Source organism: Armigeres subalbatus, chromosome 1, assembly GCF_024139115.2.
Source record: "Armigeres subalbatus isolate Guangzhou_Male chromosome 1, GZ_Asu_2, whole genome shotgun sequence".
Lineage (NCBI taxonomy): Eukaryota > Metazoa > Arthropoda > Insecta > Diptera > Culicidae > Armigeres > Armigeres subalbatus.
Window position 1 is genome coordinate 42,784,535 of NC_085139.1, and position 26,990 is coordinate 42,811,524.

The window sequence follows — 26,990 nt, forward strand, 5'->3', positions numbered from 1 at the left end:
TAAAGTCCTTTTTTGACCTTATGTGCTTTTTCAGTACATTTTATTATGCACGAGAAAGGCATCATCGCCGCTAGGTGGATTAATCTGTTTTTTTTATAACAGTTACGGTAGGGTCTTACAAACAAGGCCACATCGGTAAATCATGCAATGGACATCCTTGGCATTTACTTCTCTGAAATCCTGAGTTCGACACTGTGATATAACATGGATCAGTCTATGAAAGTCCTTGCGCACTCTATGCATGTAAGGTACAGTATCCCCACGCTTATCCGGACATCGCTAGTCCGATGACTCGTTAGGAGTCGTACACTTATTAAGTAAGCAATTTTTCTGAATTTTTCGACCCCCCCCCCCACGTGAGATTTTTTTTATACAAATTATTTATATGGAGCGTAAGATATTGACCGACCCCCCTTCCCCCCATTAGTGCTTACGTAATATGTGTACAGCCCCTTAGTCCGGTTCTCGCTAATTCGGAATTTTCCGGATTAAAAAGTATCAACACCAATTTAAACACATTGTGCTGTCAGTTTTCAAATTAGTGCTGTGATTTTGTTTTGGTTCATTTGTATAGATTTGACAGTCGGAATAACGAGAGAAACCCCGATAGTCCGGCCATACATTTGTCGGATCAGCGGTGGTATACTGTACAGCCATTACTGCTTGCAGTTGTAAGGAGGATTCTAACGTGCAAGGACAACGAGCTGTGTTGGGTGATTCTCTGTTGGAGTCAACGCTACATATTTGGCGATCCTGCCAGGAGTTTAATTCTATTTACTGTAGCAAAAATGGAGAATCACAAAGCACATGCTCGCGGTGATAGTGTAAAAGGGATTTTCCTACTACACGTCCGAGCGCGCAAAGGAGTTGTTGTGGTTTTGTTTTCATAACAGCAGTGCACACTGCACAGTAGTGAAAATCTAACAAATTGAGTATGGTGCATTTTGTTATATTGATCAAATACATCATTGTTGGTCGATGGGTTTGATGCTGAGACTGATCGGGGGGAAGTGGTATAGAGCATAGTTTTAAGGAGGTCGGGCTGCATTGAGGAAATAAAACGCGTGGCCCTCATTCACAGAGTGTTGGCGTATTGGTGTACGTTACTATAGAAACGTCCTTTCCAAACAGATGTTATTGTTTGTTTGTTTTTATAATGGGGATTTCAGGTGGATTGAGGAATTGAGTTTGCGACTGGACCTTGCTGATTGGGATTGTTAGGGTTGTGAATGGTTAAAGTTACTGCATGCAAATTTGTGACTAGTAAAGAATCGATGTGGAGGCTTAATGGATTTGTTGGATTCGGATCAGGATGACCGCGCAATGAAATTCGGGAAGCGGATCGGGATGACCGCGCAATGGAATGTAGGAAGCGAATCGGGATGACCGCGCATTGAAATTTAGGAAGCGGATCGGGATGCCCGTGCAATGGAATCTAGGAAGCGGATCGGGATGACCGCGCATTGAAACTTAGGAAGCGGATCGGGATGACCGCGCGATTGAATGTAGGAAGCGGATCGGGATGACCGCGCAATGAAACTCAGGAAGCGGATCGGGATGACCGCGCAATAGAATCTAGGAAGCGGATCGGGATGACCGCGCAATGAAACTTAGGAAGCGGATCGGGATGACCGCGCACTTGAATGTAGGAAGCGGATCAGGGTGACCACGCAATGAAATTCAGGAAGCGGATCGGGATGACCTTCTTCTTCTTATTGGCATTACATCCCCACACTGGGACAGAGCCGCCTCGCAGCTTAGTGTTCATTCAGCACTTCCACAGTTATTAACTGCGAGGTTTCTAAGCCAAGTTACCATTTTTGCATTCGTATATCATGAGGCAGATTGGATTTAGAAAGCAGATTGGAATGGCCGCGCAATGAAAAGATGGAAACGGATCGGGGTGACCGCGATGTCAATGTGTACACACTTAAAATAAATCGCCGACTTCGGTAAAATTTTACCGAAATCTCAACCGCTGAACTGTTCGGTAAATTATTTTACTGATTTTCGGTGATTTTGACAGTTGAGCAATGGAAAAAATTACAAAAAATCTGTAAATTAATTTACCGAACAGTTCAGCGGTTGAGATTTCGGTAAAATTTACCGAATACTGTAAAATTAGCTAAGTGTGTAGGGCGTAACTTGCGATGGCCACGCAATGAAGTGTTGAGAACAAATAAAAATGATTTTGTATGTGGTCGTGAAGCGCCTCGTACTTGGAGTGGCTGGTCGCTCTCAATGTGCGCTAACTAGAGCTGGAGCAATGCAGAGTGTGTGGATAGACAATGTCTCGAATAGTAATTTCTGTGGTGTGCTGCTGTGAGAACTAAGCAGTGATCTGCTATCAATTTTTGAAATTCGGTCAGATAATTCAAATTAAATATAACTTACTAAATTATTTGTGGGTAATGTGCCAACCAATTGATGCAAAGCACCTACTTGGAAGATCTGCATCCTGGACGATGCCCAGCTATCGCCTCAATATGTGCCAGGTTAAATTTCGTTCGACTTCTTTTATTTCTTTATGGAGGCTACTGCCATCTGGTAACAAGGACGATGGAGCTCGGTGTTTGAGAGCCTATTGTGAGGCTACCAGCACCGTTGATGAATACCTGCAGCCGTTGACTGTCCCCTAATGCACACCATGCTTCGCTAGCGTATAGAAGCACGGATTCCACACATTACTTAAACTTACAGGGCAGTCCCTGCCCTTCTTATCCGTACGCCTATATCGATCTTGGAACCGCCGTCTGACGCCATTTGGCTTCTAAGAAGCTTTCAAAAATTTTCATAAATTTTCTGGCCACTATAAAGCTGGAAGCGGTCTTCGTGTTAGCATTCAACGAATTGGTTTTGTTAATGTTGATGACTAAGCCTGTCGATTAGGAATGTTCGGCCGTTCGTCGATGTTAATCTGCATATCAGATAGCCGTTAAGCTAGACGTGTAACGTTTTCAACCAAATCGAAGTCGTTCAGGTGCTGTCTGGTGGTCCCTGGTTTGGATCACGAACAATAACACCGTCGTTTTCTGTGCAGCATGGTGATGATGGGATATATCCTTGCCTCACCAGCTGCAACCCGGTTGACATCGAACAGGTTCCTGTCGTTGTGCATCACTCTGTATGAGAGGGCCCCTTGCTTTGCCTTGATTAGGTTGATGATTTGCTAACAAACCGTTTTGCGTCTCATTGTGATTGACTTGAAAGATTTTTCGAGGTCAATGGGAACCATATTGGAAGACTCTTGGAATCCGTTGACCGGTTGCAAAATGATAAGGAGCGTGAATATATGGACACATAGGATCTTCCCACATACAATTCGACCTGTTGCCGTCAGCGAGTCGGATCAATCTTCTCCTGGATTCGTTCTGGGCTGGGATCACTTTGCATGGAACCTTGAAGACAAGCATTATACAGCAGCATGATGCCTCGCCACTTGCCGCATACAGTCGGTCTCAGTTTTGCGCGCCTTCACTGAGATACCATGCATCCGGTCGTCCGGAAAACATGTTATAACCCAGTAATTGTGGAATAGACGATATAACAGTTGAGCGAATGTTATGGAATTGGCGTCTCGCCCCTGGGACTTTGTTCAATTTCATGCATTGGATGGTTGTTTGGATCGCTAGCAGTGATGAAGCTTCGGTACTAACGCTTGGTATACGCCGGATCATAGGCAGATCATGCCAAGGTGGTGTCGGCCCGGCTGACACTTAGAAAAGCTGTTCGAATAACTTGAACCTCCTTTTCAGCAGGCCAATTGAGTCGGTCAATAGCTGACCAATCGCGTCTTTCACAGGAATCGTTGCATTCATCTTCGCCCCGGTTGCTGTGGCTTTCTCATCTTCGTTGGCAAGAGATTCCGTCCACTATCGCTTGTCCCGTCGACTTGAGTGCTTTACTTTATTTTCCAGAGCCGAGTGTCGTTGATGGGCTAAAATTCCGTCTCTTTTGGTTTTTGTTCGCGGTTTTGGCTTCTCTTCATTACTTAATCTTTTTTCAAGTCTCATCGGTGATGCATAATTTTCTCTGGGTGATGTGAAAAAGTTTGGTAGCAAGCTTCGATAAAATCGACTGTATTGTCGTGTCCATATTTTCTATTGAGAGTATAAGTTCGATTGTGAATGGTTTCATGTTTTTTTCCCGAACTGCATAATAGTTGGAATTGAAAAATTACCGAAAGTTTGCGAGCCATTTAGTGTTATGCACTGATTATGAGAAAAGAGGCAAGATGTGTGGTATGAATCAGTCTATGACAGCCCTTGCGCACCCTATGCATGTAAGGTACAGATATTACTGCTGGCAGTTGTAAGGAGGATTCTAAAGTGCAAGGATATCGAGCTGTGTTGGGATGATTCTCTGTTGGAGTCAAAGCTACATAGAAACAAGCATTGCTGGTGCAGTATCAGTACAAACTCCTCAAATTTTTTTCCACTGCAAGCCACCAAGCCATTTATTGTATTCATGATACCGTCGCTTTTGGTTGTAGTTCCTAAATCATTAAAGAATAGAAACACTTCTTGCAAATCACAAAAAGGGTTAATTCGCTGCAAAGGTCTCACGCCCCTAGAGGGTCGCGGACCACGAGTTGGGAAACACACACTCCCGTGATAGGTTGTGCGTAAATGCATTCTCTTTTGTAAAAAACGGCATAAGAAATTTCGGAATGCAATCAAACTCCAAATTTTTTGATTTAATTTTCACGTTTATTATTTGAACAGCGTTTTTTTTTCTTCTCATTTTCCCGTCATTATATGTACACAACAACTGTATTTGTAGATCCGCGTTTATCTAAAACGGAGAAAATAACCGTATCTGAGTTGGATTTCACTCATTTTGATAAAGTGTGTTCAGATTTACACTGATATTCACTTGTGGTATAACTGTTTTTGAATGTACTTGTTTATATGTGTTGAAAGTTTAATGGCGGATTTACTTTACGATAATACGCGGTACAATCTTATAACGAGCTGTGGAAGTGGTTTGTAAACGTGGAGTAGGAATTTGAATAGAATAATAAATTAAAATCAACATTTTCAGATCGGTGTGAAGTAACTAAAATAAAAACGATTTTTCTCCAGTAGCTAAAAGGTACCTATTGCATTTTTGTTCGTGTGATATACAGGGACTAGTTTAAACACTTGTATTTCGCTTTAACTCCTATAATTCTGAGTAAATTTCTGTTGAACGTCATTTTTTTTATGAAACTCTTGTAACGTTGATTATACGTGCGCATATTGATGCAAAATTTGTCTCAAGAATGTTTGATTTGCTACAAAACAGGAAATAAAAAGATCGACTACATATACTTTCAAGTATTAAATGGTATAAATTCGATTTTTAACCGGTATTCAAATTAGGCACGTATTTTTCCTCATATTTCTGCTTCATTAGTGCCGATTAGTTTGATTCTATTTATGTTATGCTTTGTTGGTTTGTGTCTCCGATTGCTTTTTAGTGACTAACTTCTGTTTAATACTTTCCATTTTAGTGTTTTACGTCTAACATAACCACTTACGCCGCTGCAAGTGCTTATTCGTTCGTTTGATCGTTTAGTACTCAAGTTTTTGTTTTCGTAACACTTATTTCTTCTTTGACAACAGTACGGCAAAGCGAAAAAAATATTCTCAGTTATCCCAATAAATGGAAGTTCTTCTTCTGGTTGGAAGATTTTTGCAAAATTTGGCAACTCACTCAAAGCAATTTTCAAACTAGCGAAAAAAGCCTAAGGAATTCTGATGATTCCGAAAGTATCGAACGAATTTAAACTAAAGTAGGAATAGAGATTTTGCATTGTGATAGGTGATTTGCGCTTGCGGAGTGTTGCTGCTGTTCAAAAAAGATTCAAGTGATTTGTGCATGTAAGTGTGTACGTGTCGTTCGTTGATTGTGTTGGTTAGTCAGATCTGTGTGGAAGCGTTTTGGCGAATAAAACTACTGAAAAGCAGAATTGAAAGTTAGTCCATCGAAGCTGTGAGTTTCATTATACGTTTCGTTCCAGTGTGATAGGCGTTAGTTTAATGCTTTTTCAATGTAGAAGGTGAAAGAAATGTGGAGTCTCTTTTGAAGATTAGCTCAGCTACGTGGAAGGTTAATTTATTGTTTTCATAAATATTTATCTTTGAAGTTAAATAAAATTTTATCTTTTTGCGCGAAGAATTACACATGCGTTCAACTAAATCATAATAATTACACTGACGTACATGGTAGAGTTATTAGTTTGCATCTTTAAACGTAGTTAATACAGATACTTTCAAATTATTATGTTAAATTTCGTGTTCACTACACAATTCTAGTGTAAGGTATTTGATTTCTTTTATATCTATGTTACACGTGGTGTTCAATCTCTTCTAAATTTTCATGCAGGTATAGCTGCTCCGTGGCTGCTCATTTTCTGTTTGCTGATAAGTAGTACCAATACGTAATAAGTAATTTTAAATCCGACTTCTTTGCCAGTCGGATATCCAGAGTTATACATTCATTGTAAAAAATGTTAGAATTACAATTACAAAATGACTCGATTCAGTATAATATTTAAATCGTGTTTTGTATGTGTGTTTGCGCGATTCAGCATTGTGTCTATATTGCTCGCGTGGGCGCAGGCTGCTGTCCGCTCGTACCTCCCAGTACAACTTTGTTGGCAAATGAAACAATGGCCGTTGCCGGTTGGGTGGCTTCCAGTTCGCAAAACACGTGGCACTGATTGTCGGCCGAGGTCGGTGACCGCTTGGCGACGAAGGCAAAGATGCGCCTGGAATAGTTATTTTAGACCATTAAGTCTCGAATACATCTTAGAGAACATGGTACTTACTTGTTGGATGGGATGTCTCCCGTAGACGATGGAATGCTCCATCGGTGCTCGTCCGGGTCCAAGCCGCAGAATGAAACGTTGTTCGATGGGTAGTGCCGTCTGTTGAATATAGCAAAGCAAACAATTAGCATCCTGATTGTTACGACAGACTTCCAGCAGGGAATAACAAAAAAAAGTTGAGAGACTTCAACGATGGTTACACACCGATCTCGAAGGTTCATTTTCTTACCTGAAGAACAGCTGCCGTGTGTTGTCGGTAAGCGTAATACCCTGGATTGATACTTTGAAGTGCACTTGCGTGGGCTTGGGCAGTGGTCTTAACGATAGCAGCAGTCCCACTCCTTTCCTGATGGCTTGGGGTCCTAAGAAAAATAATATTCAGTATGACGAAGCAAAAATAGTTCCTTCACATAAGGTGAATTACCTGTCAACGATTCTGTATCACAGGTAAACAAGTACAGAACATTACAAGCGGCACCTTGCATAAGAAGCTGCTGATGACCCGGTGACTGGAGGTCCGATTGTTGAAGATCCTACCGAATTAAAACACGAAATGAAAACCTCGTCCCATCAATCTCTAGAATTAAGCAAATTCACCGTATCCGGTATGATGAGCCGGCAGGGCAGGGCCAACGGAGTGATCGAGTGCTGGTACACCAGGGCCGAGAGGGACGTGAAGACCGGCTCATTGGAGCATCCCTTCAACCGGACGCCCCGGATCGTCGGCTCGACCAGAAAGTGTCGCACCAGCTCCTCGCTGTTCGGTCCCTTGGACTGGACTCCGGGCGGCGGATGTGTCACCTTGACAACCAGTCCGTACGCGTTGGCGAAGGTGGTCGAGTCGCGCACCACAAACGTTCCGGGCGGGGCGTTCCTCAGAAGCGCAATCGCTTCCTCGCGGCTGATGTTCGGTTTGTACCAGTATTTCGACGAATCGCGGGCGAACTTCACGAACTGCGGTGCCACCTCCTGTGGTTCGCTGTTGGCGTTGGATGTGGTCGAGTTGCGGCGTGATGTGTAGCATGAAACCGTGTCGTTTTGGTTGATGATCTCCTGCTGCGAGCGCTGCTGGCTGCCGGTGAATAAGTCCTTGCTGTTGTTGTTGAACGAGGATTGAATAGATAAAGGTTCGCGTTAGATTGCAAGCAGTGATGCAATAAAAACATGCTAGGAACGAGTGAATCCTGCATGCAAACTCGGGTGAGCAATCATTGAGGAATTAGTTGGACAATAACTGACATCTAAACAATAACGATAAAAATCGATACTTGTCAACTCTTTCAGGTCTTCTTAATTGTACCTTCATAGTAGTATTGATTATTAAGTGCACAGTTTTTTCGACTTGCAAATACGAAATCCTAAATTCATTTTCCGAAAGTAACGTTATAACATAATTACAGCAAAACATTTTCAATTTGAAACTGAAAGGCGAGCACGTGTTCAGTATTATTAGAAAATTTTCATTTGATTTGCTGTAAATAGATTAGCCGACATTACATTTTACAATTCCTTTAGACATTTAAACAATTCGATGGTTAACTTCACTTTGACACGAACTCAACACCTAAACTTACTCGTAGTAGAAGGTACAACTACCGGGTTTCTTTTCGATCACCGGCGCTACGCATTGGAACCGACTGGCTTTGATCTTGAGTTGCTCGAAGTACTCAAGTATGAAGTTTTTACTAGCGACAACATCGATAAGCGATAGCAAAATGTTAGATAGTTAGTAAGCCTTAACTTGAAATAATGTGAATCTATTGTTCCTATTGTAGATTGATGCTTATTACTGTAGTGCGAGTTATTTTTCTACATAACAAAAGTTCTACATCACGTGTTATTGTCGCGCCAAATGCAATGTAAATGAGAATTTGATTTTCGATTAGTACCATTGAACCTAAACGGGAACGCTCAAAAGGCTAACAACGACGGCACTCTCAATTTTCTAAGTTTATTTTTTATGTTTTAGCATTCTGTGGAACCTAGGGGCAAGACTTTGTTGAATCACAATCCCTTTTAATATTAATATTAATATAATTAATTAATCAAAGTTATCAAATTAATCAAAGTTTTGAAATTTTTACCAGCTTTTTATTATAGCAGCGTATAATTACCATAGTTGATTTTGACATATGCCGTGTACAGATGTTATGGTATAGAGGTTGCTGCCGGGACCATGTCCAAGGGCTTGACGACCCCTCCCCAGCTGTCTGTGAGTCAGGGAGAACTGCCTAGGGCGTGGTGGGATTTAGCAGTGGGCTCTGCTAAAATCCCTCCCAAAAAACCACAAGTGCCCGTAAGCAGACTCTATCAAAGCGACTGTGTGCCGCTTCAAAAGCACAAGCCCAGAGAGTGCCACTGGCACATCAGGGTTGATATCAGTAAGACCCTGATTATGGCATACTGGTTGCGTGTACTGGTTTCGTATTTGGATATTGTTATATTGTGAAGTGAGGGCTGGCAGTCTGACATTCTACTCTCTTAGTAGGGTCGGGTGACACTGACTCGAAACGGCGAGTGGGCTAATGGCTAGGCTGTCTTCCGTCCCATAAAACCGTGGCGGGCCTTGTAGCACGCTGCCCAATCCTGCCATCCAGTTTTGCCTACTGGGTGGGAGTAGGCTCAGATGCCCTTTCCTGACTTGCGCTGATCTGGCTCTGAACACGCAAGTGTCAACCCCTGCATGACCTCCTGCTTGCCGCAAGGCAGCGCATAGATAACCATGGGATCACTAAAGGCGACTACTCCAGTAGGATTCGGCGGCAGCCGCAAGGGGACCCATAAGAAATGAGTACTGAACGAAACCTATCTTTGGAGTTGGAGGTGACGGACCCTTTGCCAAAAGGGGCCTAGCGAGGTCCCCTATTAAAGAGGGGGCAAGTGGAGTGACGGCTGCTGCTATTGGCAGCACCGAAGAGTCTCCAGCGGTGGTGGGGAGTAGCCCTGCCTGCACGCCTGACGAGCCACTACCCGGGATACGGGTGGTGGCCGAGCAACTCGATGAGATCATCGAGTTCGTAAGCGGCAGGCAGAACACCAACAAGGAGCTCAAGCAGAGCCTGTTGGTGCTCCGGGGAGCTGTTCGTGTCGCAAGACAAGAACAGGTCGCTTACATCAGGCGTGTAGCGGAAGCAGAGAGGATAGCCAAAGGTACGCAGACCAAGGCCCTCTCCTCCCCTAGCGGTGTTACTGCGGCGAAAGAGGCGACCGCCCTTACGGCCAGTGAGGGCAAGAAAACGCCAAGTAAGAAGCGACCCAAACGCGCTACCATTAAGGCGAAGCGTCGCCTGGATGGTGCACCGGAGCCTGAAGGGCGTATGCCCAAGAAGGCGAAAGGCACTAGACAGGCACAAGTTGCTGAGCCACAAGCTGGCCCCAGCCAGCCATCGGTACCCGCCGAAGGGGATGCGAATCCTTGGCAACTGGTCAGTAGGGGCGGAAGTCGAACACCCCTCGACCAATGAAGAAAGTGAGAGACAGAGGCGAGGCCTTGTTGGTGAAAACCGACAAGGACAAATACGCCGATGTCCTTAAATCGATGCGAGCGGCCGATAGCCTATCGGCCCTGGGCCAGGACGTGCGCAGCGTTAGACGTACCAAGAACGGTGAAATGATCTTGGTACTGAAGCGTGGCGCGCAATCCAGCGGGGCGGCTTACAAAAGCTTGCCCAGGAGGTCTTGGGTGACGGCGCTCAGGTTAGGTCGTTGGGTGCGGAAGTGACCCTCCAGTGTAAGCAGCTGGATGAGGTCACGACCGCGGAAGACGTCGTCTCTGCCGTCAAAGAGCAGTGCGGCACAGAGGTTGAGCGGTCCTCTGTACGTCTAAGAGGGGATTCTTTGGTACGCAGGTAGCCTATCTCAGACTACCGGTGGCTGACGCCAAAAGGTCATCGAGAAAAAGAAGCTGAAGATCGGCTGGTCAGTATGCCCAGTAAGCGTGCTCCAGCCACCTTCAGTGGACAGGTGCTACCGGTGCCTTGAGTCCGGGCACAAGTCTTATGACTGCAAGGGCCCAGACCGAAGCAAGATGTGTCGTCGCTGCGGCGAGGAGGGACACAAAGCACAGGAATGCGACAAGGCACCTAGGTGCCTTATCTGCGCCAGTAAGAAGCAGGCCCGGAACCATGCTATGGGCGGGCCTGCGTGTCCCTTCGGAGAAGCCAATCGGAAAAAGCCGTGCAAGTAACACAGCTGAATCTGAATCACTGTGCACCTGCCCAGCAGCTGCTGTGGCAGGCGGTCTCGGAGTCGAGGATCGATGTCGTCCTCCTGTCCGACCCGTACAACGTCCCTGCCGGCAACGGCAACTGGGTGGCGGACGGGTCTAGGTCGGCGGCAATTTGCACAACGGGAAGGTTCCCCGTTCAAGAGGTTGTACACTCCTCCGCGGAGGGTGTCGCGATAGCCAAGATCAACGGGGTGTTCTATTGTAGCTGCTACGCCCCACCAAGGTGGCCAATGGAACAGTTCAACCAGATGATCGACAGGCTATCGGCCGACCTAGTAGGTCGGAGCCCGTTCGTTATAGCGGGAGACTTTAATGCTTGGGCAGTGGAATGGGGCAGCCGCTGCACCAATCAGAGGGGACAAGCGTTACTCGAGGCACTTGCAAAACTCGACGCAGTGCTTGTCAATGACGGAGCCAGTAGCACATTCCGTAGGAATGGGGTCGAGTCATGGATAGATGTAACGTTTGTCAGCTCTAGTCTGGTCTCGGACCTAGACTGGAGGGTAGACGAGGGCTACACCCATAGTGATCACCTAGCAATTCGCTTCAAGATCAATTATGGTGTGCAGCGTCCGAGGGCGGGGATCCCTGTCAGGTCCGTGGGTGGAAGACCACTCACTTCGACAGCGAAGTTTTCACCGCGGCCCTGGGACTGGAGGCCAACACCGACAGTCTAAGCGGGGATGCGCTGATAGCTGTCCTATCACGCGCGTGCGACGCTACTATGCCGAGGAAAGCCCTGCCAAGAAATGGCAGACGCCCGGTATACTGGTGGAGTGCCGAAATTGCAGCCCTACGATCAGCCTGCCTCAAGGCTAGACGTAGGACGCAACGAGCCCGCACCGAGGAGGAAAGAGCGGTCCGCCGGGAAGTGTTTCAAGCTGCGAGACTGGCCCTTAACAAGGCCATCAAGAGCAGCAAGAGAGCGTGCTTCGACAACCTGTGCGAGGGTGCCAATGCGAATCCGTGGGGTGACGCCTATAGGATCGTGATGGCCAAGACCAAAGGGGCTCTTCACCCCCGAACGGTCACCGGACCGGTTGGCGAGGATTATCGAAGTACTCTTCCGTCCTGAGCCACAAGTCCCTGGCCTCCTCCTGCGCTGCAAGGCGCTGGGAGTGTGGCCGAAATGGTGGCTCCGGTGACGAACGAAGAGTTACTCGCAGTGGCTAACACCCTTGCGATGAACAAAGCTCCAGGCCCCGATGGAGTTCCAAACAGTGCACTTAAGGCAGCGATCATAGCGAACCCGAACATGTTCAGGCTAGCTATGCAGAGATGCCTGGATGAGTGTTGTTTCCCTGAGAGATGGAAAAGGCAGAAGTTGGTACTGCTGCCGAAGGCCGGAAGCCTCCGGGTGACCCATCGGCGTACAGACCAATTTGCCTGATCGACACGACGGGTAAACTGCTCGAGAGGATCATCCTCAACAGGCTCACCCCGTATGCAGAGGGTACGGATGGCCTGTCGAGTAACCAGTTTGGTTTTCGGAAGGGTAAGTCCACGGTGGACGCTATCAATTCAGTCCTCAAGACTGCAGAGGTAGCGATCCAACGGAAAAGGCGAGGAATTCGATACTGTGCGTTGGTGACACTGGACGTGAAGAACGCATTCAACAGCGCAAGCTGGGATGCCATCGCGCTCTCGTTACACCGGCTTAGCCTGCCGGTGGGATTGTACCGGATCTTGGAATGCTACTTCCAGAACCGTGTGCTGCTATACGAGACCGATGCCGGTCAGAAAAGTGTTCCTATTACCGCAGGAGTCCCGCAAGGGTCAATCCTGGGTCCGGTACTATGGAACCTGATGTATGACGGGGTTCTGAAGCTAAAGTTCCCTCCTGGTGTGAAGATCGTCGGCTTTGCTGACGATGTAACCCTAGAGGTCTACGGGGAGTCAATCCTCGAAGTAGAGCTAACCGCAGAACACGCGATCAGCACTGTGGCGGACTGGATGAGTGCGAGAGGCCTTGAGCTCGCTCAACATAAGACGGAGGTGGTTATCGTCAGCAACCGTAAGTCGGCACAACATGCAGTTGTACACGTGGGAGACGTCGCGATCACTTCAAAGCGGAGTCTGAAGATTCTTGGGGTCATCATAGACGACAAGCTTACCTTCGGTAGCCATGTCGAATATGCGTGCAAGAAGGCTTCGACTGCTGTGGCGGCATTATCGAGGATGATGTCCAACAGCTCCAAGGTGTGCGCCAGTAGACGTAGGCTACTGGCAGGCGTTGCCGCATCTATTCTTAGGTACGGCGGCCCGTCCTGGGCAAAAGCACTGGGGTAACCAGTTACCTGCAGAAACTGGAGAGCACCTACCGCTTGATGTGTCTCAGGGTGATATCGGCCTACCGCACGGTATCGCGCGACGCATCCTGCGTGATAGCGAGTATGATGCCAGTCGGGCTGGTCATCCGGGAGGACGAGGAGTGTTTTGACCTACGTGGCACCAGAGGAGCCCGCGAGCGTACCAGGGTGACTTCGGTTGCCAGATGGCAGCGCGAGTGGGATAACTCCTCGAAAGGTAGGTGGACCCACCGGCTGATTCCTAACATATCAAGCTGGGTGGGGAGACCCCATGGGGAGGTTCACTTCCATCTGACACAATTCCTGTCAGGCCATGGCTGTTTCCGACAGTACCACCACAGGTTTGGACACGCGGAGGTCCCCGTGTGCCCTGACTGCCCAGGTGTTGACGAAACTGCAGAGCACATACTGTTTGTATGTCCTCGTTTCGACGTCGAAAGAAGAGCAATGCTAGACGTTTGCGGCCGGGACACAACTCCGGATAATCTTATCCAAAGGATGTGTCAAGCGGTGGAGAAGTGGAACGCAGTCTCGACTGCAACCACTCAGATTGCCTGCAGCTTGCAGAGAATCTGGCGCGCCGAGCAACAATCGACAAGCATGACTAACTTATGATTGGTAAGTTAGAGCGAAAGTGCCGAACGCGAAGAAGTGTGTGAATGGTCTGCCCATGCAGAGGTAATGGCGCAGCGGGTGGCAACCGAGATCGTCACCTCGAAGCATGGCAGAAGGGTGAATGAATAGGTGTATGTATGGACTGCACACGCCGCGCTGGGAGTAGCGCAGGAATGTTGGTTCCTACGACTACTGATACCCCGTGGCGTGGCAGAGGAGTGTGGGGAGCATCCAAGTCAGTCTCACATGGTACGAAAGGAATGAGTTGAGTCGTGTTGAGCTAGTCTCATATGGCATGAATGAGGTGAGTCAGACTCACATGGTATGTCAGAAGTGGGAACCTAAGCGAAGAGTCCCACAAGGGATGCCAGAGGGAGTGTTAGGTCGAATGACTCGAGTAGTATGTGTCAGCGCGAACTGAATGAAAGAGGTGAGCAGTCTCACATGGTACGATAAAGGTGGGCATAGAATTAGTCCCGCACGGCATGAGAAGGGTGGGCACAAAAGTTAGTCCCGCACGGCATGAGAAGGGTGGGCACACAAGTCAGACCCATAGGAGCGTTAATGCGTGTGCAAGCATGGAGCGTATGAGCATGAATCAAGGGTTTGGGTGGGCATACAAGTTAGACCCACATGGCATGAGAAGGGTGGGCACACAAGTTAGACCCGCACGGCATGACAGAGGTGCAACAGAGTATGTAGGGTGTGTTTGAGGGTGCGATAGAGCGAGCACCCAAGTCAGTCTCGCGTGGGACGAGTGCCTGTGTGAGCGATAATGAGCGAGTACGCTTAGTACTGCCGTCCCCCCAGAAGTAGTACTGCGAGGTAGTTCCTGGGGGAAACGATGGTGGAGCCCAAGGGAGTTTAGTCGGTATTACCGGTATGGTCGAGTCCGACACTCCAGTACACTTCCGTGTGGTAGTTTGGCAACTACAATGCACGTGTACTGGGTTAGTGTGTAAATGCATTCTCCCTTGAAAAAAAAAAAAAAAAAAAAAAAAAAAAGGTTGCTGCCGTTTAATCATCTTTCTCTTTCAAGCGCATAGAAAGGATAGGATTTGTTTTCATCGGGAAACGTTTCCCGATGAAAACAAACCATATTCTTCGTATGCACTTGAAAGAGAAAGGTGATTAAACGTCAGCAACCCTTATTTGCAATCCTAGCAACCTGAGAAGGCTTGCGGAACAATTGACATGTCAAAATTTACGAATTGTTTTTATATTCAATTATCGATTTATTATTTCTTCAAGGTACTTTATTTTGTATTCAATACTTTTTCATATTTTAAATAGAAATACAAAACAGGAGATTAGATTTAATGATTTGGGTATAGGTATTTTAATAATCTCCTTCATTCCAGATGTTTCAATTAAAAAGTTCTCTAATATGTGAATTGGATACTGAGCATGAATCTATATGTAATTGGACTTTGCATCTGTTTCTGCCACTGTCTTGTGTTGACTAGGATAACTGGGGGTAGGACGCCCACGTTAAGGAAAATGCCATTTTTATCAATGAAAACCACCATTTCAGCCAGTTTTCATCAGCGCATACTAAAGAACAGCATATCTGCGACTGACTACCGATGACAGATATCTAATTGTACATTTTATTGCACAGAAATTTGATTTTTAAAAAGCACCCGAAAAATATTGATTTTGAAACCATGCGGGTGAGATGCGCCAGTGGATGGGTTAAAACGCGCATGTGTTTATCGTACTGATTTTCATTTTAATTGCCTACATTAAGGCAATTAACCGAATGTTTCAGCTGTTTCGGTCATACGAAATGAGCATGGGCGTAATGCCCCACACCGACCTCAGAAGTTTGAAGGCCCATCAAATCGTTTTAAGACCAATTTTGACGACGATTTCGTGTGGAACATAAAGAACACGAGTAAGCAGCATGGCTCATGGCTCAATTTTCTATTTACCAATGAATAACAGCGATAGAAAGACTAAATTTCACCGAGCTAGAATTGCATCAAAACACGCAAAAATCATTTTTTCGAGTTTTTCATGTGTAACTAGAGAAAAATCATGAAATATATGTATCCAATGGCAATATTTTTCATTGATTCATCGTATAGACTATTTAAAATAATCACAATGGGGATATTTAACCTTATTCAGGGGTGGCGCGTTTTAACCCCTATGGGCGTGTTACCCCCACTTCCCCTACCAATGTGGAGCTTCATCCCCTTTTTGTAGGGAATCACGAAGCAGGGTAGAAATATTTCACAGTCAATGCAGTGAAAAACATGAATCTCAGTATAATCTGCAGTCGCCTTCATCGCCGCCGTGGTGAGTGCGACTGGGTGCAGCCGAAGAATCATTTCCAACACCGATCATTCAATTTCGCATTCAGCCACTCACAAGTCACTCTGACAGGCTGATCAGTTCGCGCCTTACCTTATGACTGTGAGTGGCCCATTTAAACGCGTGGTGATTTTTTTTCAATTTGCTGGGTGAATGTGTACATTTTGCTGTGGTAAATTTCATCTTCGCGGCGCAGTGGATGATGTGAGTTCTGTTGTTTACTTTTCTGCCTCTCCGGAAATGTGAGGTTGATTTCAAAGCAGGAAGAAAATAAAAACATGATATAAAAAAACATCACCTTCATCCAGTGCTGCCGAATGTTTTCAACCCTGTCACGAAGTGACGCGTTTTACTATGCAGTTTTAAATTTTGGGATTTATTTTAGGCGAGAAGTCTGTTTTTGCTCATCAGCTACACTGCCCTGTACTGGCGAATATCGAATGTCGACAAATTATTTTCTTTACATCATAAGGGGCTTCCACATACCACGTGAACAGTTTAGGGGGAGAGGGGGTATGGTGAATGTCCATGGTCCATACCAATTTTGGAAAATTTATATTTGCAATTGTCCACGCTGGAGGAGGGGGTATCTAAAACTGACCAAAACCTGTCCACATAGTATGTGGACAGCCCCTAATCGATTCATAATGTTTTTGCAAGCGTCCTCAGGACTATCTGCGCACTGGTAATAAGTTTTCTCAATCGTACCGTGTCATTTGAACGGGATTTTTAGAACCTGTCGAGAATCAGCAAATGTTCAGAATTTGAAGAAATTGCAAACGTTATTCAACAGAGGAAATATAAAAATATACAAGCTGAACGGCCTTCAACTGATAATACGCCATACAATACTGTAGCGATTGGAAAGCTGTGAGCGGGAATTTTGTATGAGAAGATTTACAGATATATTATGGTTAACCAGAATAATGTGTACGGTACTCAAGGCTTGCGTCACTTTGAATATCTATGCTTTATTTCAGTTATATCTGTTATTTCTGAGATCAGGCCTAGAATCATTCTTCATAGTGTTAGTTCCCTCTCCGAATCCAATTCGTATTCTAGGAATGGGCTTCATTAAAGAAAATATTCATTGCTTAGCTGCAGAAAAAACTTCGAATTAATAACCACCTACAAATAGAACCCATGTTAGGAATATTCGTCAACTCATCTGAAAGAAAATTAAAACGGTTATACTGAATGGGTTTGGATTTCAAAACAATGCAACATTTTTTGAAGTAATACTTTTTTAGCAAGCCTCTTAGGCTAATATGACTGCCCTATAAAATCTGTACACAGCATGAGTCAAATTTGAATTGCCATAGTTGATTTATGGCTAGCGTAAAAAGCTGGATGAAAATTTTCCCAAGGGAGGACCAAAGGAAAAGTAGAAAATCGAATTTTTGTTTTTGATGCCAAATGAGTTTAAAAATGCATGAAACGTCGAGATCTGATGCCATCTAAATTTTTTTTCAAATCAATTTTTTCTCTTGGAACATTTTTGGGACTTTTTCAGACGATGAATTTTTTTTTCATTGAATTTAACCACTGGATGATACGCAAACGTTTTCGTAGCCAAAAACATCCCTCTATGCAAAATTTGAGCTGAATCGGACATGATTTAGGGGTGTTCAAAATTAATCAAATTTTTTTTTCTTACAAGGGGGGAATATTTTTTTTGTTTTTTGATGCCAAAGGACTGCAAACTTTGAGAATTAATTGTTTGAAAAAATCGACTGTTTTGAGACTTCGAAAAAAATTCTAATGGCGAAAACAATTTTACATCGAATACATTTACATTAAAACCCGACGTTACGCAAACATTTCTCAAGCCCTAAAATATGCTCCTATGCAAAATTTGAGCTCCATTGGACATATTTCAGAGGTGCGCTCTAAATTTTACATCGAATACATTTACTGAAAAACCCGACGTTACGCAAACATTTCTCAAGCCCTAAAATATGCTCCTATGCCAAATCTGAGCTCCATTGGACATATTTTTAGAGGTTAGCAAATTCAAGTCCATTTTTCGTCATTGCAAAAAATAGCGTGTGCAGCTCGTTGCAAAGCTCATTTTTTTCAGCACTCGTAGTATTTATCCGACTCGGCGAGCCTCGTTGGAGAAACGTACAACTAGTGCTGAAAAAATCATCGGTTTGCAACTTGTTGCACAAACTACTATACATTCACAAAGCGCCTTCGGCCCGAATGTTGAAAAACGTCGCATGACTATTTAGAACAGGCCTGCCCAACCTTTTCAAGCCACAGGCCAATTTTTAGAATTCACACTTGCTGGCGGGCCAGAACATATTCGGTAGATAACTTTTTGAATATTTTCAAAATTATCAGTGTTTTTTTATTCACTAAAAAACGAAACACGATTTTAATGCTTTAAACAACCGTTCGTGTTTATTTTTTTCGTCGTTGCATGAGGGATCCATTTGATACATTTCAGGTAAATTGTTCACATCGGTAAACGGTGTTGAAAATGGGAATTTCGTTACTTTATCAGCCAGCTTTTACCATTGCCAGTTAGTTGCCCCCTGTATACTACCGTCCCAAGCATAGTTGTCCCATGTCGTTTTTAGTTGATGGCCTTCTTGCTCCCTGGTGGCCAACAAAAGAATTCATCAACGGATTTGGGATCTAGAAAGGATTGCTGGTAAGCCTAGCCATGAAGTCTGATAGAGAAATAACTTATCTGAAAAAACGCGACACCGCCAGAGGGAATGGCATTGTAAAAAGACGACTTGGGACAATTATTATTGGTACGACAGTATAGGGATCAAAGCTGCCAATTTCTCTGTCATTCGAAGATGATCATCAATTCCTCTTATGAAGACAGCCACCTTTGCCACGTTTTTCACGTCAGTATTTTCATCGTTTGGTTGTGAGAACTTGTACTCTTCAATGTGTTCCGCGCAAACTAGTGCTACTGAAGGAGGCTATTTCCTTAGGACACATGATGTACCTAAACAACAACCGAAATGCTTTCCTTAACAAGCTCTTCGTCCTGGAAAGGTTTCACCCGTTTTGTCAAAATATTACCAACAGCAAAATTGGCCCGTACTGCATTTTCTGACTTCGTATTCACTGTATCATTTTTTGAATCAATTAATGGAGATTTAAATTGACTGAGCACTCTACCTTTCAAGCTTTACCAACTTTTGTTCTCTACCTGAGCCAAATATCATATTTCATAGAATGCTTGGATTCAGATTTTATTCGTTGAATAAAGCAAAACTTTCTGAGCAAGTTAAGCAAACCGGCCTCCTTTCTTTTTCAACGTAAACGTAAACTACTCGTGCCAATCTTTAGGGAGCGTCCACAAATTACGTAACGCTTAGCAGGGGGTGGCCTAAATGTGGCAGAAAATTTCAGATGTTTCATAATCAATGGATCTTCCTTTATTCAAAAAGCGATGTTCTACATCAATCTTTTGTGTTTTGAGATCGCTCTATGCAATCATTTCAAATAAGATATAATATAATTTTTCGTTTCGAGATTTGATTCACAACTTACGTATTTATTAATCTTCTTCTTCTATATACATAAAAATGAATTTCTGTCTGTCTGAACCTTATAGACTCGGAAACTACTAAACCGATTGGCGTGAAAATTTGTATGCTGAGGTTTTGGGGGCCGGGGAAGGTTCTTAAGATGGTTCGAGATCCTTCCCCACTTTGGAAAGGGGGGCTCCCATACAAATGAAACACCAATTTCTTCATAACTCGAGATATAATCAGAGAATAAATTAATTTTAAGCGAAACAAAGTTCGTCGGGTCTGCTAGTGAATAATAAAAACTAGTTCCCCGAGCCAGCTATAAAAGCTGACGGGCAGAATCTGAGTTAATTTTTCTTACACGCCGCGGGCCACAAAAAATGGAGCCGAGGGCCGCATCCGGCCCGCGGGCCGTACGTTGGGCAGCCCTGATTTAAAACATAAAATGACTTACTCAGTTTTCTTCTTCACAGAATCACTCATTCTGAGCTATTTTGAGAATGGTCACTGCGTTCGAAGAAAACATAATTAGCCTTGATTATATTGACTTTTGGCGATAAGATTGCCCCTCAGTTGAACTTCGGGTCAGATCTATGTGAGTAATTGTTAAAACCATTATATAAGAGTGATCAGTTTTACGGTAATTTCTTAGTTTATGCCGAATGTGAATATGTTGTGAAGTGGGGGATGACATAAGGCCGATGGACTTCACCAAAAACATTCGATTATTTGAAGCTCTGAGTACCATTCTTCGTAACAAACAGGGCGCTATTACACGCACACAGGCGCACGCGATCAAATCGCGCCTTAAAGGAGAACTGACGCAACCGCAGAAGCGCTGCTAGAAGCTACTCGTACGGAGAAGCGAATCGGGGACTCGCCCGTAGCGCAGGAAGTTTCGAAGAAGCAGCAAAACGTGCAGAATTGTACTAGCGTGTTGAATAGAAGCGTTAAGGATAGTGTTTGGCACACTGGGGGGTCCCGTAGCGTAGTTGGCTACACGTTCGCCTCATAAGCGAATGGTCATGGGTTCGATTCCCAGCCTCTCCACCAAACCCTTGTCCAGTCGCCAGAAGCGCAGTCCGTATGGTGGCGTTTTGGGGAACGCGCCTCACCGACCACGGCTGCCTGATGACGACTGACAAAACTGTTCTTCTCGGAGGCAATTCCTCCAACGTTCTACGATTAATGGCAACCGAACAAAGCAACGATCACTGGATTCACCACATGGACAAAATAAACACAATGGACTCACGATGATAAGGACTGGCAACGACAACAATAACGAATTATGGACATCTAAAAATAGATTCTGTGTTGACTCTGTTCAGCAGAGTACCACAGTAGATCACGGTACAGTAGCGGTTAAGAACACAGAGTGCCTACCAAATAAAACACGAAAAAAAAAGTGTTTGGCACACTGTGAAAATCCAGCGGGAATAGATGAAGAAGCAGAAGGGGACTGTGGAAAAAAGTAGAGTAAAGGAAAACGTCGGTCTCCTCGAGAGAGAGTCAAGGGTGACGCCTTGATAGTCGAAGCAAGCCAAAAGACGACGTTTGCAGCGATCCTAAGGAAGGTGAGAGAGGACCCGAAGCTCAATGTCATGGGTGAGACAGTGGTGAGGAATAGGCATACCCAGAAGGGGGAGTTCGTGCTGAAGAAGGATCCCACGATCAAGAGCTCGGTCTTCCGGGAGTTCGTTGCCAATTCCTTGAGCAGTGAAGCAAACGTAAGAGCTAGGGAAAGGTAAAAATCTAATGGTCGATGTGTACGTTGAGACTCACTCCGCGGGTCACCAAAGAGATTGAGCGATGATTCAAATGCATGGCGTTTGGCCACCTGGACAGTTCCGGCCTATGTAGAAAATGGACACGTTGCTAGCGACTGTTCGAAGCAATCGAGATGCCTGCTCTGCATACCGGGGGATGTAAACGACCATACGACGGGTGGCTTCCAATGCATAAAAGAAGGGGATGCGGTCCACGTATAATGGAGATCATTCAGTTAAACCGGAAATAAGGAGGAATGGTCCTCTGGAAATTTAGGGGGTTTGGTGTCAGGCCCTGCAAGCCAGCCTTAAAAAAAACTCACGTAACGAATAATCAACAAGAGAGTACGGACCACAACAATCGGCGAGGACCACTGCGACGAAAAGGAACAGGCGATTGGAAACTCGGTTCGTGGAACTGTAAACCTATCAGCTTCATCGGGAGCACACGCATACTCGCTAATGCTCAGGAATGGTGCGAACGTTTAGAGGTAGTCATACCATCTACCAGAGCTGCGGCAACACACACGAGCTGGGAGCAGCTTTCATAGTGATAGGCGATATGCAAAGGCGCGTGATCGGGTGGTGGCCGATCAACGAGAGAATGTGCAGGTTGAGAATCAAAGGCCGGTTCTTCAACTTTAGCATAATCAACGTCCATAGCCCACACTCCGGAAGCACTGATGATGATAATGACGCATTCTACGCGCAGCTGGAACGTGAGTACGATAGCTGCCCAAGCCACGACGTCAAAATCATCATAGGAGATTTGAACGCTCAGGTTGGCCAAGAGGAGGAGTTTAGACCGACTATTGGCAAATTCAGCGCTCACCGGCTGACGAACGAAAACGGCCTACGACTAATTGATTTCGCCGCCTCCAAGAATATGGCCATTCGCAGCACCTACTTCCAACACAGCCCCTCGTATCGGTACACCTGGAGATCACCACTGCAGACAGAATCACAAGTCGACCACGTTCTGATTGATGGACGGCACTTCTCCGACATTATCGACGTAAGGACATATCGTGGCACTATCATCGACTCTGACCACTATCTGGTGATGGTTAAATTGCGCCCAAAACTATCCGTCATCAACAATGTTCGGTACCGACGGCCGCCGCGGTACGACCTAGAGCGACTGCAGCAACCTAATGTCGCCACTGCAGACAAGCAGCATCTCGATGCAGCTTTGCCGGAAGAGGATGAGCTTGAAGGGGTCCCTTTTGAGGACTGCTGGAAACAGTTAAACCAGCCATTAACGACGCAGCGGGGAACAACGTCGAGTATGTGGAACGAAGTAGACGGAACGATTGGTTCGACGTTGAGGGCAGACAGATTCTGGAGGAGAATGACGCAGCGCGGGCGGTCGCGCAGCAGCAAGATACCCGGCAGAACGTTGAACGTTATAGACGGAAGCGGAGACAGCAGACCCGCCTTTTCAGGGAAAGAAACGTTGTCTGGAAGAAACGGAGTGCGAGAAGATGGAACAGCTGTTCCGTTCTCAAGAAACACGCAAGTTCCATCAGAAGCTTAACGCATCCCGCAAAGGCTTCGTGCCGCGAGCCGGAATGTGCAGGAATGGGAGCATCTTGACGGACGAACGTGTATTGGTTGAAAGGTGGAAGCAGCACTAAGAGGAACATTTAAATGGCGTTGAGAGTATATGCAGTGAAAGTCAAGGCAGCGGAGGAGATGATTACATCAGTTCAGCGGACGATGGAAGACAACCAGCCCCACCTTGACGAAAGTTAAGCATGCGATCCAACAGCTAAAGACCAATAAAGCCGCTGGTAAGGATGGTATCAGAGCTGAGCTCATCAAAATAGGCCCGGAAAAGCTGGACACTTGCTTAGCTTAGCTTAGCTTAGCTTAGACTGACTGTACATATCAATGGTTGCTACTCCGTGATTGATCAGAACTGGTGCAAATTGCACTACGATCCAAGTGAATAGTGGTTGGGATTTACCAACTATTCTCGAAGTGCACGTTTCAGCAGCTCGAAAATGTTGATCAATAACGGCGCCGGCCAAGTCCTTACAGTCAGTTGGGAAAGGGAGGGAATGTGAGTGTGTGGTAATTGTTGCTACTAGAGACCGAGAATACCTCTGCATCTCCACAATTACCACGGGAAGGAAGTAGTGTTAGTTGGGTTGGGTAATCAGTAACATAGATCGGGATTCACCATGGAAAGTGATGTGACCTATGCAACCTACACAGCAGTATTAGCATTTCCTTAACTTGTTCAATTGTTCATTCTTCGCGAGAATAAACAATCAATCGCTCAAAGTGAGCGATTGTTCATTTGAATTTCGGATTAGGCGCCCGCGTCATCATTTTTTAACGTAAGAAAAATAAAAAAGAAACGGGATTAAGATTGAAAATAATTGATAGTAATCGGAAAGCTAATGTCATTCAGCAACCCTTATTTTATCTCTATTTGAGGTTAAATAAGAATGTAAATTTACGTTCATTTTACATGCCGTTTATTTTGCATTACTTTCGCGCGCGTGTGTGTGTCGCTTGCCGTGACCAGTATACCGTAATCAGGATCTCACTGGTATTAATCCTGATGTGCCGGTTGGCACTCGTGTTGGGCTTGTGCGCTTTGAGCGGCACACGGTCGCTTCCCAGTCTACATAAAATCGCACATGGTGCAATACAGGATGCTAAATTGGAGACGATATATAAATGTGGAGAAGTACTCCTATTGCCTGCACTTCAGCATCCTACACGACACCATATACGTTCATGTGTTGACTGGGTTTGATAGGGCCTGCTTATAGACACATGCAGCTTTTTGTAGAGGTTTAACAGAGCCCACTGTCAAACCCCACCACATCCTAGGCAGGCCCCCTAACTCGCAGTGGCCATGGGGAGGGGTCGTCAAGCCCTTGGACATAGTCCCTGCTGCCCCTAAAATAGGCCCGGAAAAGCTGGACACTTGCCTGTACAAACTGATAGACAGAATTTGGGAAACTGAAACTACCAGAGGAGTGGAAGGAAGGGGTTATATGCCCCACCTACAAGAAAGGCGACAAACTAGAGTGTGAGAACTTTCAAGCGATCACCATCCTTAATGCCGCTTACAAAATGATATCCCTGATCATCTTCCGTCGTCTGTCACCAATAGTGAATGAGTTCGTGGGAAGTTATTTAAGCAGACTTCGTTGACGGCCGCTCGACACCGGACCAGATCTTTACTGTACGGCAAATCTTTAAGAAATGCCGTGAATACCAGATCCCAACGCACCATCTGTTCATTGATTTCAAGGCGGCATACGACAGTATAGACCAATCGACGATGCCGGCAATCCGCCGAAGAAACGTAAGAAGCAGCAATCGCAGCCGCCCTGGTGCAACCAGGGCGTGAAAGTGATGGCGGTAAATAAGGACCACTATCAATCAGTCGTGAAGTTCCTCGAGTTTCACAAGTATGAGTTCTACACTCATGACCACTCCGGCACGAAGCCGCTCAAGGCTTTGCTGCGAGGACTCCACGATATGAAGGAGGAAGAGCTCCAAACAGAGCTCGAAAGTTTCGGACTGAAGCCAGAGGCCGTGCACAAGATCGCTCGTCACGACAAGGCGCGACCAGCTTTACCGCATGAAGCCGCTCTGCAACAAATGTGGCGAACCCCATCCGACTGACGAGTGCGACAAAAATCTCCGATCCCAAATGCGCCAACTGCGGCGACAAACATCAGGCCATTACAAAGGGTTGCCCAAAGAGAGCGGAGTTCCTGCAAAAATGGAAGAAGGCTAAGGACCCAGGACCCTGCCGAAGAAGAACCGTGTCCCTGCACTCGACGAGGTGAATTATCTGGCCATGGTGGCTTTGACGAGCGATTCCAATCCTTCTCCCATCGCAACCGATCAACAGCAGCTGCGTCGGTTCAAGCTCCAGCACCGCCGGCTCCATGTTCCAGCTAATGGCCCCGCTCTCTTCTCCTGGATTCTGTCGGCAGCTGGAGAACAAAAATGTCCCACCGGCGGAATCTGCTCCGCTTTACAACCCGGAGCAACTGACGCCGATCTTCGCGCAGCTCGCTACTCGGCTGCGCGGGTGTAAAACCCGATTAGACCAGGTCTTCACTCTTGACATGTTCATCATTGAAAATGACTGCTGAGGTGGGCCTGGTCAACAGGAACGGTGTCAGGCCCAGGCTTGTAAAATGTCATCTGCATGTCATTTGACTAATTTGCTCATAACTTTCTTTAGAAGCAAAATTTATTCCATAATTTTGAATGTACTCATAACGCTTGAGTAGGGTTATATTTTTGTCCAAGGGTACATTGCTCTAAGTATAACATCAAAGGCTGGAGAGTGAAAACTCTCCAAAATGTCACGTGTCATTTGGCATAATGTCATTTGAATGACATTTTGCCTCCCACGCCCCAGATTACATATTTACAGCAAAGTCTCGTTAGACAAAGTTGTAGGCCCATTTAATCGCTATAAGTTCGTCATTCAACATGAATTGATAGCTACCTTCTGAAACAAGTTCTGGGAAAATTATACAAACGAATGCAAATGACATTTTACAACACTGGTCAGGCCATTAGGCCGAAGGCCATTTGGCTGAAGGTCATTAGGCCGAATGGCCATTAGGCCGAACGGTCATTAGGCCGAATGGCCATTAGGCCGAATTTGCAAAAAGAAGCAAAAAGAGAAAAATGAGAAGTTCCTTCTTCACCTTACCACTTCTTTCTTCCCCCTTTTTGTATCTACCTTATTCCTTCTTCTTTCTTCTTTCTTCTTTCTTCTTTCTTCCTTCTTCCTCCTTCCTTCTTCCTTCTTGCTTCTTCCTTCTTCTTTTTGCTTCTTCCTAATTCCTTCTTCCTTCTTTCTTCTTCCTCAAGTGTTTTAGCTTTGAACTCAAAGGGTGAAAAAGTTCAATTTGGAGAGATATACTTTTGGAATCCAATAGTGGACCTACAGTGACATTCAAGTGCAAGGATTCTTGAATCGAGCGTTTCGATTATTTTCAGTGTCGATGTCGGCAAGGCGTTCGACAATGTATGGCATGATGGCTTGGTGTACAAACTACATCGCTACAATCTACCCAGCTACCTGGTGAAAATCATCAACAATTACCTGTCAGCAAAGACGATATCGTCGCAGGCGTCCCTCAGGGCAGTATCCGTGGGCCCTTGCTGGGCCAATGAGGTCGAGTACCTTGGCTTGACCCTCGGCAGCAAGCTTATTTTCCGGCAACAAGTTGACAAGACGGTGACAAAGTTTAACGTTTTGTTGAAACTACTGTACCCTTTGATCAATCGTCGGTTGTCATTGTCCCTGAAAAATAAGCTTGCTTACATGCAAAACATCCTTCCCGTGATTGAATACGGCATGCCGGTTTGGGAGAGTTGCGCTAAAACGTATCATCTGAAACTCCAACGAGTACAAAACAAGTTGCTGCGGATGATTCTCAA

General features: G+C 45.5%; 1 protein-coding gene across 3 annotated transcripts in view; it reads right to left on the reverse strand.

Moving 5' to 3' along the window:
* Positions 1 to 4,687: 4,687 nt before the first annotated feature.
* Positions 4,688 to 26,990, reverse strand: part of LOC134224884 (tensin-2) — a 367,057-nt gene continuing 344,754 nt past the window's right edge. For all 3 annotated transcript variants that reach the window (XM_062704535.1, XM_062704526.1, XM_062704542.1), the window contains 5 exons: positions 7,412 to 7,907; positions 7,239 to 7,347; positions 7,044 to 7,176; positions 6,815 to 6,913; positions 4,688 to 6,754 (listed from right to left, as the gene is read on the reverse strand). In XM_062704535.1, coding sequence (XP_062560519.1) covers positions 6,583 to 6,754; positions 6,815 to 6,913; positions 7,044 to 7,176; positions 7,239 to 7,347; positions 7,412 to 7,907 — 1,009 coding nt within the window. In that variant the 3' untranslated portion in view covers positions 4,688 to 6,582. The remainder of the gene's footprint in view (positions 6,755 to 6,814; positions 6,914 to 7,043; positions 7,177 to 7,238; positions 7,348 to 7,411; positions 7,908 to 26,990) is intronic.